At 38.2% G+C, this 21,166-nt stretch overlaps 1 protein-coding gene across 2 annotated transcripts; it reads left to right on the top strand.

Moving 5' to 3' along the window:
• The first annotated feature begins 288 nt into the window (after nucleotides 1–288).
• On the top strand, nucleotides 289–20,922 carry sycp2 (synaptonemal complex protein 2). 2 transcript variants are annotated; one of them, XM_068597990.1, is made up of 47 exons: nucleotides 290–560; nucleotides 1,112–1,192; nucleotides 1,321–1,461; nucleotides 1,542–1,675; nucleotides 1,767–1,869; nucleotides 1,973–1,997; nucleotides 2,277–2,362; nucleotides 2,461–2,555; nucleotides 2,651–2,685; nucleotides 2,768–2,910; nucleotides 3,052–3,104; nucleotides 4,528–4,573; nucleotides 4,769–4,873; nucleotides 4,981–5,041; nucleotides 5,321–5,469; nucleotides 5,629–5,703; nucleotides 5,973–6,059; nucleotides 6,303–6,411; nucleotides 6,947–7,092; nucleotides 7,197–7,265; nucleotides 7,585–7,648; nucleotides 7,750–7,795; nucleotides 7,904–7,983; nucleotides 8,116–8,540; nucleotides 8,692–8,819; nucleotides 8,920–8,956; nucleotides 9,047–9,117; nucleotides 9,194–9,239; nucleotides 9,348–9,391; nucleotides 9,519–9,573; nucleotides 9,860–10,019; nucleotides 10,150–10,214; nucleotides 10,307–10,486; nucleotides 11,024–11,191; nucleotides 12,362–12,515; nucleotides 13,049–13,356; nucleotides 14,542–14,814; nucleotides 14,978–15,029; nucleotides 15,327–15,455; nucleotides 15,790–15,954; nucleotides 16,307–16,488; nucleotides 16,731–16,825; nucleotides 17,492–17,591; nucleotides 18,665–18,723; nucleotides 19,730–19,808; nucleotides 20,134–20,190; nucleotides 20,368–20,922. In XM_068597990.1, the coding sequence occupies exons 2-47, from the start codon at nucleotides 1,169–1,171 to the stop codon at nucleotides 20,422–20,424; spliced, it is 4,965 nt and encodes a 1,654-aa protein (XP_068454091.1). In that variant the 5' UTR covers nucleotides 290–560; nucleotides 1,112–1,168; the 3' UTR covers nucleotides 20,425–20,922. The 2 variants fall into 2 exon arrangements, with proteins under 2 accessions (XP_068454092.1, XP_068454091.1); XM_068597991.1 differs by lacking the exons at nucleotides 9,348–9,391; nucleotides 9,519–9,573 and having other exon boundaries at nucleotides 289–560.
• The last annotated feature ends 244 nt before the right edge of the window (nucleotides 20,923–21,166 follow it).

The raw sequence follows: 21,166 nt of genomic DNA, 5'->3' as shown, positions 1-21,166 counted from the left end.
ATATTATATGCAAATACATAATTGAAATATAGAAAAGGCATTAAAGACAACAGAGAAGAACACATAAACTAAGCATTGATATGTAAGTACAATATAAATTAATATAGAATAATAGATATGAACATGAGAACAATGACAATGGAAAGTTCATTAGGTTTTAGTCTTTTTTTTTTTTTTTAGCTGAATGAGATTAAACTACTGCAATCAGTTGCTATGGGGACAAGAACTGATCCCAGGTGCTGTCAAAGCTCACGGGAAATGTTGTTATTAAGTGTTCACGAAATAATATTTATATATTTGTTAAAGTGAGGTCTCACTTTAACTATACTATGCAACACGGTAGATGAAGTAGATTTAGTAGCTTTGTCCATTCTGCTGGTCACAGACTACTTGGTTCGGTCTGGGTTCAAATAATGAACTCTTTCTGGCAGAAAGCAGAGAAGGCAAACGATTTTACTTGTCGTGCGCATGCGCAATGAAAGAAAATACTTCGCGCGTTTCGAGCTGAGCCGTATAAAATAGTTATGAAGTCATGTTTCTAGGCGACATTTGACATCGCGGTAAGTTATTTTAAAAGAATAATAAAATCAACGATTGAAGTTATCCAGTGGCTGATAAAGTCAACGTTAGAAGAAGGCCAGTTATCGTTACTTTTCCCGCAGCAAACCGTTAAGTGGTGAACCTGTCAGTTAGCCAGAGCTAACGTTAGCTCAGTTTAACGTTAACCTAGCTAATTTCAAACCTTGTGTCCAGTGACACCGTCGTTAACATATAGCAATGTTAGCCTATGTAGGTTCACGTGACTTAACTAAATTGTTATGACGGATACATGTGATACGGTTGTCAACAGTTAGTTAAACATATAAAGCCATCTGTAACTAATTTATGACTAACTAACTGTCTGTCAGGCTGTCGGTATCTGTCTGTCGTGTGGGTGGTCTGTCGTACATTTCAACCCGCACATGGACTTTGATACACTGCATGAATAACGTTAGGTCAGCAAATAACTTGATCTAACCTTACTGTAGTAATGATTGCATTCACGCGCCAGTAACGTTAGATGGCAAGTTGTTTGACATGTAACGTTACCTTCACAATTTACCTTTTACAGCCTTTTAAAAAACCTTCTGGAGCCAATCGGCAGTAAAGAAGTTTCTCGAAAGGAGAAATGGCTCCGGGGCACGACACTCAGGTGGGAATGCAAACCTGTAAAAAATGAAACAAAGTACAAATTATCATTATTGTCCGTACCGTTACTTACATATTTTATGTCGTAAAAGTGGTGACAAGCTAACTTTGATGAACCCTTTTTATGTGCAGTTGGAGAAAGTCATTGATGAAGTGCTAAAGAGAGGAGATGTCGAAGCACTGCATGTGTTCCTGCAAAGGAACATCTATGATGGGGCCCCCATATTATGTTCTGCACAGTTTCTCCCCAAATTGGATACACTTGTTAGCAGGGTAAGACGTATCCCAGTACACTCAATATGCCACATTTGTCTGTTGTGTGGGTTTAATTAAAGCATGTATTTTTTGTTTAGAGTTTGGATAAAAAAGATTCCAAATCAGCCGGTTTTGGTCTTGCTATCCTTTACAAGTATGGGAAACACCTGAAACTACCTGCTGGTTGTCAAGGGCTGTCAGGATTAATAGCTCAAGGCCTGTTGAAAAAGATAAGTATACATGTAATACACACAGTGTGTGAGTGCTGCGCCACAGCTAAAATTACTTAGTCAGTTGTTTATTAAACCTTGTTTTGTGCACATGATGCAGTGGTTTAGGAAATGCAGGAAACTGTGGACCGAGTGTGGCCCGCAATGGGATGAGACCTTGTTCAATCTGTCTGAGGAATTCTTTGATGCCTTAATGGTGAGCTGATGTCAAACAGTAAAACACACCTTGTATAATACACCATTGGACCACTCACTTTAGTGTCCATAATATAAACATATTTCTTATCTCCTTGTTACAGGTGGTTCATGAAGCATGCAAAGAGGGTATGCTTGTACATTTTCTTTACCTTATTTGTCGTCAGTATATGTGTTTTATCTTCAGTTATCCTTTATTAGGACCCACGTAAAGTATATGGAATTGCTAAATGTTTAAGAACTTCTTTAGTTATCCAACACAGATATTGTGTGTGTGTAAATATATTCTAAAAAGCATTTATCATATTGGATGAGCTGCTTAGGACCACATCAACTTTCATGATGAATCATGTATATAAGAAAATACTTTAATCACAGTATTGCCACAACATATTTTTCTTTCTGTAGGAACGTGCAAAGTCACAGAGACCTTCATGTACCCTGTTGGTCAATTGGCAGTAGACCCCAGGATCTACATCCTGATCCAAAAAGAGGTTTTAAATGGTTTTGATAACTCCTTTTTTGGAGTAGCATTACAAACTGTCAATCATGTCTTTGTTCATAAATTCATTTGAAAACTATGTCCAAACAGGCAATTCGTAAATTTAACTTAATTCTGGACAAAATCCCAATGGAGCTTAAGAAAGAGAGGAAGCTTCTAACATCAAAGGAAGCTTCAGATATCATGTATGTTATGGCAGTTTCCTCAAAGTATGGATCATTATTATTCACTTTTAAACCATATACTCTTGAACTTTTGCTTGTTCATTACATTTCTTCAGGATGAAGTTGGCTGGTCAGATATTGAAGGGTGGTGGTAAGTTTCTCTTTTGAATAGTTCCATCTCACCCACAACCGTACATGGACATAACATGTACAACACACTTTGTTTGCGTCAGATTACGACTTGCAGACAGCCCTGATGGAGGCATTGTGCAGAATGGCCACTCCTGACCAGAGGAGGGAACTTGCAGATCGATGGTTCAGCATGGAGCATGTGGCTAGTGCCCTTGTCAAGATCAAAGATTCTGAGTTTGAGACGGTAAAAACATGTAATTTTATCAAAGTGCATCACCTTTCATTTGCATTTAAATTATTTTGCATGACAATGGTAATGTATTGTAATAACACAACAGAAGGTTTAGCTACATAGAATTTAATATAATATTCCAATATATTTCAGGATTGTCGCAAGTTTCTGAACTTGGTGAATGGGATACAGGGAGACAGGAGAAGGTAAACAATAACCATAACGCAGTGCCACCAGAGACATGGTCTATGGTCGTATAGTCAACAAAAATGATGTCATATGTCTTTTCCTAACCACCTTTCCTTGGCTTTGATGAGACATGCCATAAGGTTAAGAAAAAGATGTGTAAAACAGTTAATAAGGATTTAGGAAAATACAACCACAATGCTAACAGAATCTAACAGCTTTTACACAATAGCCGCGTTTCCCAGATTCGTTAAGACGCTCTTAAGCACTAAGAGCGCGACGTGTTTCCCAGAGTCGTTCTTAGCTTAAGACGCTCTTTCACTAAGAACGAAACGTAAGCTCAGTCTGACCCACTCTTAACAGCCTTCTTAGCGACAAATGTTCACTGCAGCCGCATCAGGGAAAGTTATATCTGACATTCAAAGGAATACTAAAACCATGTGCAATGATGAATGTGCGCCCTCCGCTGCAAAACACTGATGCAAGAAAAATAATAGCATAAAAAGAAAAATAACGATATAAAAATTAAGAATTGCGCATGTGTTCCTGTAGCTACATAAATAAAGTTAATCATCATTACTATCACTCATTGCATTTTCACACACATTCGGCATCTGCATATGAGTTTACATTAGCTATAAAAACATCAACAACCCTGTGTTATTCCATAGATATCAGGGAAAGTGACAATTGTAACTGAACTCGGCTGAACCTCATCAAGAGAGGCTCCACGTCTAAAGGCGTTGCTGAAGTCCACGCATGAGAGACACTGCATTACGGCATAATCTCGCTTCTAACCAACAGCGTCGCCCTGCGCGAAGCCAGATAGCTATAAATGCATATGTGCGTCAGCACTTCTCCCCACTTAATGTGCTGTCGGACCGGGCTGTCCAGTCCAAATACCGGCTTTCCCGTGTGGAGATCCAACGCCTCGTCACGCTAATGTCACCACACATCCAGAGGCCAACAGGCTGCAGTGTTGCCCTCAGCCCTGAAGAACGATCGAATCTGGGAAACGCAGCCAATGTTATTTTCTTTTTAAGCAACTTTATAGCAATTAGAAAATAAGTACAGTGTGACAAGCTCAATGCTGTACCATTCAATTAAGGAGTCCTGTCCAAAAAAAGAATCACACACCCTAAGAAGGATGTTTTCAATTTACAATTTAAAGAGCGACAGCGAATGTTCTTGATAGACAAATTGTGCATTCATTTAAATGTTGGTGCTGAAATTAATTGAGGGACGGCGTTATCTTCCTTTTGTAAAGGATGTTCCCTAGGAGATAAAAAGCATTGAAGAACCTTTTCTTAGCAATATTTGAATATAACTGTTGTTTTACATGTTTACATTTAGCACTGTTTTGGTCATAGTTCTGCCTTTTTACTGGCGATGTATCACGCTTTCTTCTGTGCACTTAATCACTATATCCTTTCTGCACTATAGAGTGTACTCCTATCCTTGTTTGGAGGTTTTTCTGGACAAGCATGAGGTCAGTTCCAACAGGATTGATATGGTTAATTAAAAAAAAAGATAACATAAACGGATGTCTCAGTGTGACAGCACATTCAAGACAATGCTATAGCATTTCTAAATAACCCATTATCTGTTTGGTACAATTCACTCCTTGTTAATAGTTTCTAAGTGTATTATCAGATGTGTTGGAACAATTATGGTTTGTTGTTAGCTGCTGATGCCTTCTGATGAGAAGCTGGAGGAATTTTGGATTGACTTCAACCTTGACAGCCACAGCATCTCCTTTTACTTCTCTTTCTCTGATGGAGAAGCACAGGTACCTCACGATCATTAATGTCAAAGTACAACATTTACATAACAACGGTACACATAACATGTAAATCTGTCATATTTTTAACATGTAGTCGTTTCCTTTTCGCGTAGGAGAGCCAATGGGAAACAATATGTATCAATGAGAATGAAGTCCAAAGCTACACTGTTACAGGTAATCAAAACAGAGACCACTGTATTTGTTTTTCTTCCTCTAGCTGCTAATAATGTTGTAGTAATCTTTTTTTTCCAAAAGGGATATATATATATAGATGTCTGTGTCTGTGTGTATATGTATCAATCATATAGGTGTGTGTATATATGTAGTAAGTAAGCATGCATAACAAATTAACCAAGAGCACTAAACTTCACGAAGATATCATCCTCTTTTTGATTTAAGTCATGTGACTGGCCATGTCTTTTTAATATTTGTGTGTTTTTTTTTTATTTCCAGAGGAGGGCAAGAGGAAAGTATTGCAGTTACTGTTGTCAGAGGTGATAGTTGTGGGTGAGATAGAAGGATCAAGTCTTTCCATCCACTTCAGCTCCTCCCTGGACATCCTGCAGGCTGCTTGTACTGTCTATGGACATTGCAAAAACAAAGTACGTCATGGCTTACTTCCTTCATCCATAATGACTACAAAATGTTCAAAAAAATCTTCATGTAGCACCAAAATACACAACTATTAAATGTGCTAGATACAATAATGATATTGAAAAGAACTTGGAACTTTTATTTTGACAAGCATCTCTTCCTGTCAGGGCTTTGTGGGCAAGATGGGGAAATCGGTAGTAAAGACTACAGTTAGAATTATAATGACAGACAACATTTCCCAGGTAAAGAATTATCTGTTCACACATTTTTCTTAATATGCAGCTATGATGTGATCAATGATTGTCATGACAAATGCTGAAACGTATGAAACAGAGAATGGTTGTGGCGAGTACCTATTTGTGGGTAGGACTGGCTATTTTTTGAGATCAGCTTGAATCACATTGTATGTTCATTAATTGGGATATTGCAGACAAAATCCTTGTTTGGCTGGTGGAAACACATCAGCATGACAGCATTTGTGTGTTCATATTGTATACCGCTTTCCACGCAGGTTGTTCCAGAGAGTCAGATGTCCCTTGGTGAAAGTGAGAAAGATACTGCACCCTACCTGCAACCTGCCCAGTCTGCAAGTGTGCAGGTGAAACAGGACTATATTAAGCAGCCTTTCTGACAAGGCAACGCCTTAAAAACAAACAGTCAAGGCCACTAGGTGGCGCAAAGGGCAAGGGAACCAACTGTATCAGGTTTATGCCTTTTGCTGGCCAATATTTTCCGAAACCAACGAATTGTTGACACTCAAGACATTGAATCCTATTCAATATTTCCATTCTGTCAATTTAAATTGACTATTGACACAGACACATTCTGGTTTTCCATCTAGATGGAGACCCCTTCCAAGAGGAGGTTTTCAGAGTCTACCACCTTCATCAGCAACAGTGCAGGAGGAAGTGTGCATGCTGCCAGTTCCCTCTCTGCTGTTATGTCCTCAGGTGGGTGTCCCAGACATTGTCCAATTGCTGTCACAACAATTGAACTTAGTAAAATAATTAAAAATGTACTGAAAACAATTAGAACAATTAAGCTTGTTTGTGATGGAATCAGTCATCAATCAATTTATCAATCAGTTTGTTGGTGCAACAACAACATTTTATATTGTTTATTTACTTGTTTATAATGTATATTTATAATCTTTGATTACTATAGGGTTTATGGTACATTATGGAAACATTTATTTTAAAATGAATTTGCTTTACTGCAAGTGAACCTTTGCTTATCATTTATATTTACTTATACTTATCATTTAATTTTTTTTAAGATTTCATAATTGTGCCTTTAGCAGTTAGGATACATCCTAATCGGTTTCTTGTGGGAGAAAATAAAATGATTAGTTTAAAATAAATCAAACTAAGATAATGTATTTATTCTCTCTTTCTTTTTTGATCATGAAGATTAATTTAAGAAACGGTTGTCAACTCAGATATTATTATGACTGTTCTTTTCTTCTTTCTCTTTTTGGCACTTCAGCCAAGGGTAAAGGGAAGCCATCTCTAGAGATGGTTCGTTCATGTGATAGGCAAGGGGAAGTTTCCCTGGGAGCGCTAAGGACATCTGCTAAAACCTGCAGTAATAACACACCTAACAGCACAAAATCAGGTGGCGTGACAGAGCAGGTATGAAATATACTGAATACTAAGCTTTAAGCTGAGCAAGTCCTACATTATTCAAAATAGTATTCAAAATGTGATTTTGATTATTTTCATGGTGTCTATTTCAGAGTGCTACATCTCTACAGAGCATGGCTTCCAAACAGCCCAATAGGCATAAAGCTGGCAAGTACAAAAAGGTATAATCACCAAATTGATTATTGTTTATAATTATTAATAGTTTATGAATAAAGTCTTCTGCTTTTTCACAATTGCTTTGAACTGTATTCCGTGTACATGTATCAGGTATGATGGGATTAAACTATAAACACAACAATATTGTTTTTAATATTTGTATGAATTACTATTAGTATTAACTATTACGATTACATCTGATGACTGCAGGCCAAGATAATGTTTGAGGCTGTTGGTCCCAACCTCCCCTCCAAATGTCATTTCTTTTCTATTTTTCTGGTGCAAAATATATTGTTGTAATTGTGTTCTCTGCTTTTTCTACAGAACATACCATTGGCAGAAGCAGTAGATATGGTTATATCTGGACATGGCGAAGAACAGTCTCTCGGTATTGTTATTGCTGTAGTGACTTAAGCTCAGCCAAGAAACATAGCTGCATTGTTATTCTTCAGATAATCTTGAACGCACCCTTGCTCTTTTTACTGACAGAGTCTAGTGCTGTGCCTGACACCCAACCCAGAACTGAGAGGAACATGTAAGCACTGTGAAGAACCTTCATTATGTGTGTTAATCTACAGCGATCTTAGTAATTGCGTTTATACAGTATATGTATGAGTGTATATCTTAACATCTTAAATTGCAGAACTTTAAACTGGAACAAAATGTCAGTTTCTGAAATGATAATGATGCCGACCCAGAAAATCAATTCTCTGCCAAGACCTGGTAGGCAAAGAAGTCATTCAATAATTTAACTGTCTCTAGGATGTCACCAAATGTTTTGGATATTAAAAGCTAGGAACAACAACCAGTGTCATCAAACTTGTACTTGTTTTTTAAACTATTCATTCTCTTTAGAGCCTCGTTCAAGTTTGGCACAACAGCAGGAGTGCCCGTCATCAGCACAGAAATTGTCACTTCCAGGCTCAAGCTCAACCAACCAAAAGCAACTCCATACTGAACTCATCCCGCGCCTGAAGAAGTTCCTCAGTGAGAGGAACCAAGTTCCTACACCAGAGGAGCCATTTGTCCCCCAGAGAAAAGTGGCTGATCTCAGAGAGGACTCTAAAGGCAGAAGCTCTGTGGTTCCGTGTGCTTCAGTGCTGTGTACTTCTAAAGAGCAGCAGACCCAGAGAAAGGCCCTCACTAAAGGAAAGAGCAAACGCCTGATGTCACGAGAGGCAAATGCTGCTGAGATCAAGGACCCAGCCAAGACTCTGCGGAAGAGAGTTCCACCTAATGTTAAGGTTGAAACCAATAATGGCCTATCAATCAAAGAGACGGTATGAATTCTCTAAGCTTTAAGTATCTTCAAACAATATTTTAAATTAAAAAACACTCGTCAGACGCTTTCAGTGCTTTGGATACCTTTGCAGTCGATTGTATGTTGTTTTTTTGTATATTGTGATTCTCATACCTATTGTCTCAATTCAGAGAGATGCAGAAGTTGCAGGCAGCATGGTGAAGCTCATCTCTAGTCATTATGATATTAACACCCAATCTAAGGAAAAAGATACTGCAAAAAGTATACCCAAGAGCTGGATTCCTCCTCTTGTCAACAGGTACACACATTACTGATTGTAGAGCTACATTATGTTGTAGGAAATTAACAAATGTCCTCACTAACATGTGGTTGTCGCTTATTGACTGCTTTTGTAATAGGCCTATCTTCAATATGACCTGGTTATCAACTGCTAAAGTAAGTGATCGTTACTTCCTATATGGATGGGTAACTTTCAGTTACTTTTCTCCTGCTTGATTCACTAAACATGATCTTAATCTGTTATAGAAAGATTCATCAGGCACTGTAAGCCAAATGAAATCATACAGCAAAACCACAACTAACTCTATGAGGCAGAGGTACAACAATTCAGTTAAAACATTGTATATTTTACTGTATTTTCATTTGTCATTAATGCTTTTTTTTGTTTCACAGAAAAGATATTTTTGCATTCAACATTGATGCACCATTGAGTGTTACGGTAAGTACTATTAATGTTATTTATTGGGTATTTTGACAGCTGGTTATGTTATACCTGAGTACTTGATATGTCACTGTAGTGTTTTAAGTCTGTTTTATTGCTCTTTAGGGAAAGAACAAAACATTATCTCACACTTCTGCCATATCAAACGGGTAGGTCTGACAGTTGACAATAGCGTTTGGATTGTCAAGAAATGCAGCCTCTGAAACGGTAACCGTTTGCAAGAATCTTTATTAAAAAGTTTACAGTCTAATTTTATATTCCCGTTATTGTTTGCAGCCATGACTCACCAGCACTCCCTAGCCCCAGCAAGAAAGGACAACCTGCGGCAAAAGTATACATTTATTGCACTGTAGTGTTTTATTCTAGGTATTCAGAGTTAAATCTAGTAAAGACACTGCGTATCTTTCTCTCAATTTCTTTAGACATGCGTGTGCGCATGCTTACTTCATGTGTGCTCGTGTAGTGTAGGAATACCCACTTTCCAAATGGTCTTATAGCTTACGTTCACTTTCGGGGCAATTATTATGCTGCAATCACAAAATTGAAATACATCATCTGCTGGCCATTAAACCATCTTCCTCTATGCATCTTCCACTACCTTGCCTTCTGTGTTACAGGCAAAGCGGTATGTGAAAAAGCATCTGTTCAGTGACACGGACTACAGCACGACAGACGTCAGCTGGCTAAGGGAATCGAGCAGGAAACCCAAACCTAAAGTTGCCAAATACTCCAGACAGGGGCCCGTCGAGCCGAGAGCAATGTCACCTCATACTTCATGTAGGCCAATAAAGCCACACCTTCATACTGCTCACAAACTGGAATTCAACTCATTAAGAATGAATGTGCATACAATTATTTAAAGACATCAATATTTTCATTAAAACAAATGGTCTTTCTTTCAATACAGATGATTTCCCAGATCTTATGCCGGCCTCTGAAAAACCTGCAAAAGGCAATACCAAACTCAACAAGGTATGACCATATTGTTTTTTTTTTCTTTTTTGATTGCTGTTCTTAAATTATGCAATATCCCAGTCAACCACACTGTGTCATGGTTTAATCAGAAAAGGCCTGACATGAAGGGGAGAGTGGAGCAGCCAAACAAGGCATTGAAGCCGGCACCCTACAGACCTTATGCAGCAGGCAGGAGGTCCAAGAGAACTGCAGCCATCTCTACCAAGAGCTACAGGGAGCCAGAAACTGATGAAAGCCTTTCAGAGTCAGAGAAGCCTGCTGTTCCGAAGGCAAAATACTTCACTTTATCTCATGTTACTTTTTGGTTTCTTAAGTATGATAATAGTTAATCCTCCTAAAAGACAAATAACATGACTATTTATCTAATTGTTTAAACACATGCCTAAGAGACTACGTTTGTTTTGATCAGATAGGCATCTTGATCACTTTCTTACACACAACATATATTGATCAGTTAAAAAAAGTCAAGCAAATTGTTTCAATCACTTCAGTAAGGATAATACTTTTGTAATACATTTTTTCCTAAACAAGTGCATGGAAGGTATTCCAGATTAATCCTATATTGTGTCCGTGCCGATGATTGACTTTAGAAAGAAACCTCCCCATCCTCTTTCTGCTGTTAATTTATTTCTAGACTGTTAGTCTTACAAAGTGGGGGCACCCGGGATTCGATTTACCAGGTGCACAAGCAACAACACTACTAGGATTCACTGCATGTCATTGGGAGCACATGACTTACGCACAATTTTTATAGTGCTGTTGCAAATAGACTAAAATCATACTGTCTCTTGTCTGCATAATAATAGTACTCCTCTGCTAATCATTTGGAGAATGCTGAGAGAACGCACAAGGCTGCTGAAGTGACAAAGAAAAAGACTGCCACCAAACGACAACCTAAAAGCGATATGATACCAGAGAGCAACCATCATAGCAACCAGTCAGAGTCTATGTTTGGGCAGCCGCCCACTTCCAAGGTAGAGCTCATGAAGATTATACTGTATCTCATGTTTTTGTGATCAGGTGATTGTATTTTCTGCCACAAAACATCTGTAAGTCCGAATATATCAGGGAACATATCCATATCACTATGTGCTCACAATTTATTTGCTGTGACTTACGTATTGATATTTATCATGTTACATCATTTTAATAAGAAACAAATCTAGTTTGTGGGCAGGTTTAAGGTAGCATCTATCAAAAGATAACGAAAACCACTACATCAGAGCTTACTTTAAACTCCCCAGGTGGATGCAGTTGTTCCCCAAACTTCAGTGTTATTAGAGCTTCTGTTTTTGAAACTAAATCCCACTAGCTGGAAAATAACAAGGGGTGGAAATCAAATTGTCTTTTGAAAGGTTTAGCCACAGGCAACTTTTCTCAGCTGTAAAGCTTGTTGACAGACCACACATCAGTCTACCCTTACTGAGCTCAGTAGAATATGTAACTCATTGTAATGTCATGGCTGAATTGAAAACCGTTCCTCATTGGTTTGTTTGCCAAAAGCCATATTTTGTAAGCTAGCAGGGGAAGAAGGAGAAGTTCTATTTAGAGGTTCCAGAGGTAAGGAGAAAAAAAACACCACGCTCTCTGAGCAATCCACAGATGCATACAGGACATCGGACAACAACAACAACCAGTCTAATCTGAAAAAGCCAATGGGTCTAAGGGTGGGAGCCCCTTTATTGAGGGTTTTGTGTCTTACCTTTTCAAAAGTACTAAGTTGTGTGAATTAAGACATTGGATAATACTTACACATAATAATAATAATAATTTGAGAAGACAAAGAAAGTGTTAATTAAACTCAAAAAGAAATATCAAGAAAACAAAATCCTCATCGTATTGGACAACTGATATACAGTATGTAGTTATAAAATAATGCATAATAAACCTGCTGGTCAATGCAACTGTATTAATAGCTGGTAGAAATATTATAAACATCCTAAAAGCTGTTTCAGTAAAAACGTATACATATCTAGATACAGAATACTGACTATCAACATAAAGAAATGAAACATTTCAAGGAACCGTTAGCAACGTGTTTGCTATAAAGCTGGGAAGGAGTCATGGTCTTGAACGTGAGCTTTTACATTAGGGTCCAAATTTGTGCTGATGCTTGTTGACAACAAAAACACTTTGCTTTTCAGAAGCACAGGCCTGAGAATGTTCTTCCAGAAGCGAGGAAGTTAAACAAGAAAAACACCATTCCTGCCCAAGAAAAAGTGAACAGATTGAAGGATCACCAGGCTGCCCGCCAGACCTTCTTCTCACTGTCCCCTCCTTTGATCGAGAGTTTGAGATGTAAGACTGTGGAAAGTCAATCACCAAATATTACATAACAGTCATTTCTTTTGACATCAGTTAATGTCTATTACATGTTTCATAGTGGTTCAAATTGTTTGAAACAATTGTAGCACGATTATGTTTGGTTTTCACTTCGTGTACTGACACTCCATGTTTCTTTAATTAGCTCAGGAATAATTAAAATTTGTCAGATAGGAACATATACAACATTATTTTTGACACAACACCTAAATTGTTGCACCTATTGTATGTAAAGCATTTACTTGGTCTGTTAACTTTTTGCCTTGATATGTTCACCCAGTAAAAATGGAAAAACATTTTGTATTTATCTACTTTTCTTTTACTACATGCATTTTCACTGACTTTAGTGCAGACAGTTTTGAAACTGTTACATAAATGACCCTATCGCTCTCTAAACTCTTAACTGTGAATTGATATTTAGAAAAGCATGTATATATTGACCTTCTATTCCCTGTCCAACGTCTGAGGGCAGCTGCCTGAACATCTGTGCTTATTTTGGACCCTCACAGCTGCTGAGAGGTCAGCCCCAACCTTGGGTTTGACCTGCTCCCCTCTAATCACCCCGCGGGGATCCCCACTCCCTGCCTCCCCCGACCCACTCTACGAGGACACCCCCTCACCTATCCTGCTGCTACCCAAACCTCGCTCAACAGTCAGCAGTAAAGGACACTTCAGGTCCTCCTCTTTCCACAGTGCAGAAAAAAAGCACAGCTCATCCAAGACTCAATCCAACCAGTCTGTGCCCCCTCTCCCTTCACTGACCCCCATCAGTCAAACCCATGCACCTGCTGCTCCCCCTGGATCTCATGCAGCAGAGGTAAAACAACACTTCTCTGACACCTTATCTAGCTGCCATTGTCATATGTGGATTCTTTTTTAAAGGTTTCAATCACATTTTTAATGTAGCATGCTACCTTTTACCCAAAGAATATATACAGCATCTAGGTAGTGTAGCCGAGAATATGTTGTAGTAATCGGTGGTATTCAATGTAGTAGGCAATCACAGCTGAATGTAATTCAGAGATAATTTAAAGATAGTTTATATCTATATATATATATAGATATATCTATATCTATATATATAGATATATATCTATGTATATAGATATATATCTATATATATATATATAGATATATATAGATATAGATATATCTATATATCTATATATAGATATCTATATATAGATATATATCTATATCTATATATAGATATATATCTATATATCTATATATAGATATAGATAGATATATAGATATACACACACAGAGAGAGAGAAAGAGACTGGTGTGAAGTTCACTAGTATTTTACATCTTTAAGTGATTCACACACCTTTACACTGCATGGCAGTCATCAACGTCACGCAACATCAATGAATCACTAGATTGACATGAATGGAGGTGTGAATTCTTACGTGACTGTAGGCCTTATGAAACGATAACGAAGAATTTAAGGAAGTATGTCCGTAATCAAAGCATTACTGGATGAAATTCCCAGGCCAGCTGACAAAATGTGTGTAGAGAAAGTAAAGGAGTAACACTTTCTTCTGTAAATATTTTGGGAGTTTGAGAGTCTCTCTTTCAGCAGTTTGTTTACATTGAATCTCAAACGGCCAAACCCTTAACTGCAAACATTTGTTCGGGATAACATCAGAGGACTGGGGATATAGTAACCATGAGTTTAAAGTGACCATTTGAGAGATTCAAATTTTCCAAGATAAATTATGCAAAGTAATTAAGTAGCAAACGTTGGAATTGCGCATGATGATCTGAATGATTAAGTGAAATGATTGAAATGACCTATTTAACTCAAAGCAGAGCGGATAATAGCACTGCAACACTTCTTCTGTGCCCCTTAATGCATTGTTGAAAAATGTTCATCTCATTTAACAGTGCTTAATCTAATACATGGTGATTAGTTACCATTAAATGAGTGGCCATATTTATTTTGTCCATCATTTCCTTATCACTTTTTGTCCCTCTATATTCCTTTATTTGTTTCCAGATGAATCCAATCAAGGAGTGTCTCCCCTCGGCACCTCAATCACCTTTTTCTCTGTCCGCTCGGCCCCTGTTGACATCCACACTTCTTGAGCTGGAAAAGGCCTCCAATTCCTCTCCTCCACAGTCTCCGTTCCCTGAAGACAACCATGGGAGCCATTACAGCCTCAGTAAAGTCTCTTCAGTATCTTGGGTTGCATCCACTCAGTCGTCAGTACTCACTAGTAGAGTTAAGGAGAGTCCCGCTGTCGCCCTTGCTGTGTCTCATAAAAAAGAGGTAGGGCTTTAACACACTTTATGTTTTATGATTGATTGATTAATTATAATTGAATGGATAGAGAACGGACGGATGAGAGCACTGAAAGACCACTAATGATGCAGTGAGTTATTGCTGTAGCCAATCAAACTAACGACTAATACATTACTGTCCATCCTGACAGAAAACACCATCTTCAGACCGAGATCGAAAGTCTGACCAGCTTCATTTCTCAGGTAAAAAGCCTTTTGTTGTTTGGTTGTTGACAGCTGTACAATGGATTTCTCAATTGCTATACAGTCTATCCTCAAAGCCATGGTTATTTTACACCAAAACAATGTCGCAATTCAGTAAAAAAAAAAAAAAAAAGGTAATGAATGTAAAGGTGTATCGTTATCTAACAAAAATAGTCATTGTGAGTAGGACTTATCTCAAATGAGACTCCATTGTTAAATCACTGATCAACTTTAAAAGAACTTACTTATGTTAAACGTATCTGGGAGATATATTATAACTGTTGGTTCTTGTTCCAGGACCCTGTCGCAAGCGCAACGTCTCTTTATCCAGTAGTTCTGAGGAAGATGAAAAGGAAAAGAGGAAGAAAAGCAAGTCAAGAAGACAGCGCTCTCCCCGGATGAAACCAAGGAAGTTGTTCAAGTCCTGTAAGACATATTACTTTACTAATTAACTAATAGTTAACTATAAATTTAGTAAATCTGCTGTCAATTCAGAAAGGAATGTTTGGCATCATTTCATTAACCAAGAATACTGTTTTTATTGGCTTAATATATTCTGAGATACTCTGTCATTTTGTTAAGCTTGAGTGTAGAAGGAATCTTAGTGATACATTACTTATTAACTCATTTACATTTTACATGCTACGCAATTAACACAACAGAGAGTGTTGAGTACTGAAATATATTTTTTTCATTATTTATTCGCCACTAATATTGATCATGACTCCTCCGTGAGATAATACACATCTCCTTGTTTCAGCATCTGGAGCTCGTGGTCAAGCCAACAACTGGGAAGAGCAAAGTAGTCTAAATGAAGAGGAAAGACAGCCAAAGGATATGACTTTCAAAGTTACAAAGGAAAGAATAAGAACAGGATATCAGAATATCAAGAAGAAGACCGTCAGAGACACAACTCATGGCACAGGTATCCGTTTCCCCCGACTATACATTCTATTTTGTGTCAGGTGATTTATTGAGGAACAGATCTTGTGATCGGAATCCTTTTTGGGTGCTGTTGCCTGGCAGTCACAATTAGAAACGCTAAAAAAGCACAAAGGATACATTTTCTTAGAATAAATGTTACCTTAATAGTTGCATGTGGGATATAGGTTTTCTGTACAACTGTAAAAGATTTTAGTTAAAATTTTCCAAACAATAAATACATACTTTTAAATTTTTCGAAAAAAAAAATACTATTTACAAACTGTATAACTTGAATGATAATTTTTTGGGAGATCTTTGTCTAACAGATCAGTGGGTCTTTGTGTCATCGTCAGTCGCTGAGGATGAGGTGAGTCGTGTGATGTCTTCATCCCACGCGATGAGCTCCAGTCACTGGGAGGCTGAAGTGGAAGACGAAGACATAGATGTGGATGAGGATTTCGAGTTGCCAAAATTTACTGTAAACCCAAGTAACTTGTGCAAGCAATTCAGCTCTGAGCTGAAGAAAAAGTTCCAGGTTGGACACACATATACATACACATACATTGACACACATTTAAATAGAAGAGAATAGCAGCAGTAATTTCATTACTAGCATTCAGCATTATGTAGTTTCCCTTTTTCTAAAGGAATTTCAAAAGACATATTTTTGTCTTAACATATTCTAACCTTTAAGCACTTAGTAATCCTGAGCCACCTAAATGTTGTTTAAATATTGGCCTAGCTGAAACCTTATCTATTAAATGTGTTTGTATTCAGAGCCGTCATAATATGGTGGAAGTTTACAACAAGCAGTCCTTCAAGACCGTCCAACAACATGTCTCTTGCCTCAACACGCAAGTTGCCAAATACAGGTCAGTTATTTAGTTAGTGTTGTAAAGCTAACATTTCCATCCACTGGTCATTTTGGCTAATACAATAGATTATAAAATGAATATGCACATTTTATGTTTCTTTTAACATCAAGATATAGCCTAAAGGGTAACAATTGTATTATTTACCATGATCCATTTATGTGTCTTTTTCTTAAATTGGTCCAGTGTGGAGCGAATGCACTGTAGATTGCAGCCACTTGCGGACTTGCAAGGGGCCAGCTAACACCGCCATTTACGGACGCGAAAAGTCCTAGTTTATGTCACCAACAGGCTCTGATTGTTATTACATATGCCAGACAACATTAGAGAAAGAGTTTTGCTCAAGGAGAAATCACTTTCTGAAATCTTGCGAGGTGATCGCAAGTGTCGGCCAGGCAGGGTTTGTTGTGTTTAAGTAAAGAAACGTAGCTTGGTGTTATCTAAAACCAATGTAATGGCTGAATATTTTGATTACTTCGACAATGTGGATGAGGTTTTTGATTTTGATGACTGCCCGTATTTATTCAAGCTAGAATAGTAGGTATTTGTTTGTTTTATAGTCTCCAAGTCTACATTACTGTGCCTCACTGCAATCTGAAAATGTATTTTTTTGTTTGCCTTATATTTTAGAATTCCACTTCACTTAATATTCCCTCCTCTGTACAGGACTCAGAGGCTTGAACAGGTTCAGACGGTCCTCATGGAAGAGATCCACAAACTGGAGCATGATGACACTGTTCTCAAACGCATGGAGAAAGACCTGACTGTATGTAACTCAGTCTCACTCTCAAACACACAGTCAGACAGTCATGTCAGCTTTACAGCACCTCTCACCGCTTCCTGGCTCAGTACTCACTGCCTCTTTCCTTTTGCCGGGAGTGATGGAGCCTCCTTTTCCTGGGGTGACTCTTTAACAGGGCAGACTGACCGCAGTGCTGATGTCAGCAATCCAACAGGGCCGCCTTGAATCACAGACCTGTGTCATTCACCATGCCTCGTGATTATATAATGTGTTTGATTAAATTGACTTGTGTGCAATGTGAAAATTCTGTTACAAGTAAAAGTCCTGCGTTCAAAATGTCACGTAAGTAGTGCTACAAAAGTATTTCGATAAAAATATACTAAAATTAGCAAAGGTATAGTCACTATGCAGTACAAGTATACAATATAATTTCAAATAATATATTCTCGGTATGTCTTTATCATTGATTACAATCAAGGATGCATCATTTTGTAATTGTACAAGAACCTCCAAATTGTATTTAAAGTCATTACTTGAGTAGCCTAAATTCAATTTGTGACTGTAAAGAGCTCTGTTACCCCGGTGAGTTCCCCCCTGCACAATGTCACAGCGCTCCAGATATTCAAGGTTGGTAATGGCCTTTATTTGCGCCAGCTCTCACAGGCCGTCTAGCAGAGGTCACCCTGGTCCTCCTCACCGCCTTGCCTACTGCCCTTTGTATTGGAGGAAAACAATCAGTGTCAGCTGAGGCCAATTAGGCCTCATCTCCGGCACCTGTTCCCTGAGCCGCTCATCCACACCCCCTCCGCAGCTTAGCCTAACCACACCTCAGCCACCACTGTGACATTCCACCATTGCTAGAACAAGAGCATAATAACATTGTTTACAAGAGCACATAGCTCTTAATTGATCCAGCCTCCTAATGTTGTTATGCAAGTGACCAAATTGATGCATCCCATGGATAACATACATACACTTTTATTAATCCCCTTGGGTTCACATTTCTGTTTCTGTTAAATGAGGATGCCACTAAATGTGATGCGTTCTTGATGTTTTAACCAGTTATTGATTTGCGTTTGGTCTCGGTTCTCCAACAGATGTACTGGAAAAAGCAGGCTGTGGCTTTCCATTCCTACCAGGAGCAGGGAACCATTAGGTGACATTTCTGTCTGTGTGTGTGTGTGTGTGTGTGTGAGAGAGAGTGAGAGAGCGAGAGAGAGAGAGAGAGAGAGGGCACTGCAAGAGCCATATTATTATTTTGATGCGGGGATTCCTGCCACACTGATTAATGCAGTTACCGCAGGCTTAAAAACAAATACTCTGTAAAAGGTTGAATAACACTTTTTGAATTAAAAAGCTTGGAAAATAAGTTTTTCCCCACAACTTACAACAGAAGATATACTTTTGTTTTAACCATGAATTGTGTACGAGTTGCATTTATATCTGACTATGTATACAACCAACATTTAAATTAGATGCAGGGGATGTGTGACAGTGTCATGCATATGCAAAATGCATATATCTCCAGCATAAGCTACGTTCAATGATATTTAGCTAGCTTTTCCCCACCGTTATCCAGCCAGGCCCTGCTGTCCTGACTGCAAAGGGCCATTGTCTATAGAGCATCCAGATTTATCAACATGCCTCTTTCCTTGCTTTAACTAGAAAGACCTAGAGTGTATATCACTGCTGTATTGTATGATAACAACTTACAACCAGTTTAAGATTAGAGAGATTAGACACAAAGGTGCACAGATACACACACATACACAAATACATCAAAGAAGTGATAGTGTAAAGTAGGTTATCTGCTTTATTTGTGGCCACTCACACACGCATTAATGGCCAAAAATGTAGAATTTTATTTTGTTCAGTCTTGATCAGATCCTTTTCCTAAATTCATCAGAGGCTTTCTCCTTCAACACACTTAGTTAGACATGTGTTTGATTCTAAATCACTGGCATCCAGTGATAGTTTTCAGTAAACCAGAAAACCAATTCCACACCAAGTGCAGTCCTTAGAAATTAGTGTATTTAATGTTTATCAGTATATAGTCCATATTATATTAACCTGTTAACCTTACCGTAAGCTTTTGTGTTTCCTCACCTTTTTTGTGTCTCTCCCTCATTTGTTTGTGTGACGGTCCGTCGCCTTCCTTCCAGAAATGAGGCCTTGAAGAAAGCCCTCCAGACTAACGTGTGCCACAGTGTGGAGTATGAGGAGAGAATATTCACATCCCAGGTGTGACGCTTACACCAAAACTTCACAGCTAACACCGAATATGTGCTTCATTGTGTTGCCCTAGTGTTGGCATATAATTTGCAGGGTAAACCCAAAGCACAGGTGGCTTTGAACTGCAATTTTTTATTCACAGCTCATCAACTTCTATTAATAGAGCACTGTGTATTTCACCTCTGTCTGTCAGCTTGTCTGTCTAAAGATTTTTCGCTGAGTTGCATTAATAACATTTTGCTTATGTCATTGTCTCATGTGTCAACTCATCCCGACTGTGTCATCGTCTATGTCCCCACCCCTAAACCCTGCTGTTCTGCCTGCTGTTTCTCAGATGTGCATGATACGAAATGACATGAAGTCAGTTCAGAATAGACTCCTCAGCGAGATGGTGAGTAGATGCAACACAGGTGACCCTTCAGCATAGATTATACCCGAACAATTAGGCTGGCTTTCATTTTGTGTCCTTCACTCGTTTGAGAGCCTGTAGAACAGGCTTAAGAGAATTGATGACTCAGATCATTTTAACGAGGCGTCTTTTCTGAATGTTTCTTTGTGCTTTTTGTAGCAAGAGGGGGAGATCCAAAGTGTGAAGAGAGGCCTGCATGCTCTGTTTTTCCCCTGATGGTGCCATGTTTTGAGCTGAACAAAGTCTTGCCAAAGATCACTACACTATAAAAACAAGGTTGTGTACTTCACCCCATGATGTACATCGCACTGTGTACTTCAGCTGTGCCGGTTTCATTTCAAAGTGTTTGCCTGAAGTACTGATTGTTCCAGGTTCTGCTTCCATTGTACCTGGATATGTTTGGTTTATTCTGACCTGGATGTGCTGTTGCTCTGTTTGTTTTTACTAGAAATGTCATGTTATTCTGATATCTATTGTTTGACCAAATTTATGAATTACATTTTTTTTTGTGTTCTTCGAAAGTAAGTACAGGTAATAAGCTGTTCGGCTCTGTGACATTTTTAATACAAATTCCTGATTTATTCATGTAGATTAGTAAAGTACTGAACATTGCCAATTAATTAAACAATGAAACTGTTAAATCTATCAATTGTTTTTAAATAGGTATTCAACCTGATTCTTAATTGAAAATAAAACTGTTTACAAAAGAGATAAGCCATTCTTAAAAAAGACCTTGTATTTTGAAGACAAGTAGTGCTTACAAAGGTATTTCTCTTTTCAGTGAAGACATTTTTGTCCCATTCAGATTGACATACTGTATGTACAGTTGATATCAAAAGTCATCCCCAACACCACCTCCCATAGACTGCACAGTCTACACAGTCCAAGTGACACATTATTCATCAGTTAACAAAAGGTGAAGCTGGTCACATGCACAACTTCTTCAAACGACACCGCC

This window comes from Clinocottus analis, unplaced genomic scaffold (genome assembly GCF_023055335.1).
Source record: "Clinocottus analis isolate CAN_PGR_092001 unplaced genomic scaffold, fCliAna1.0.p SCAF_4, whole genome shotgun sequence".
NCBI classification, from domain to species: domain Eukaryota; kingdom Metazoa; phylum Chordata; class Actinopteri; order Perciformes; family Cottidae; genus Clinocottus; species Clinocottus analis.
This window is presented reverse-complemented; position numbering and strand designations above follow the sequence as displayed.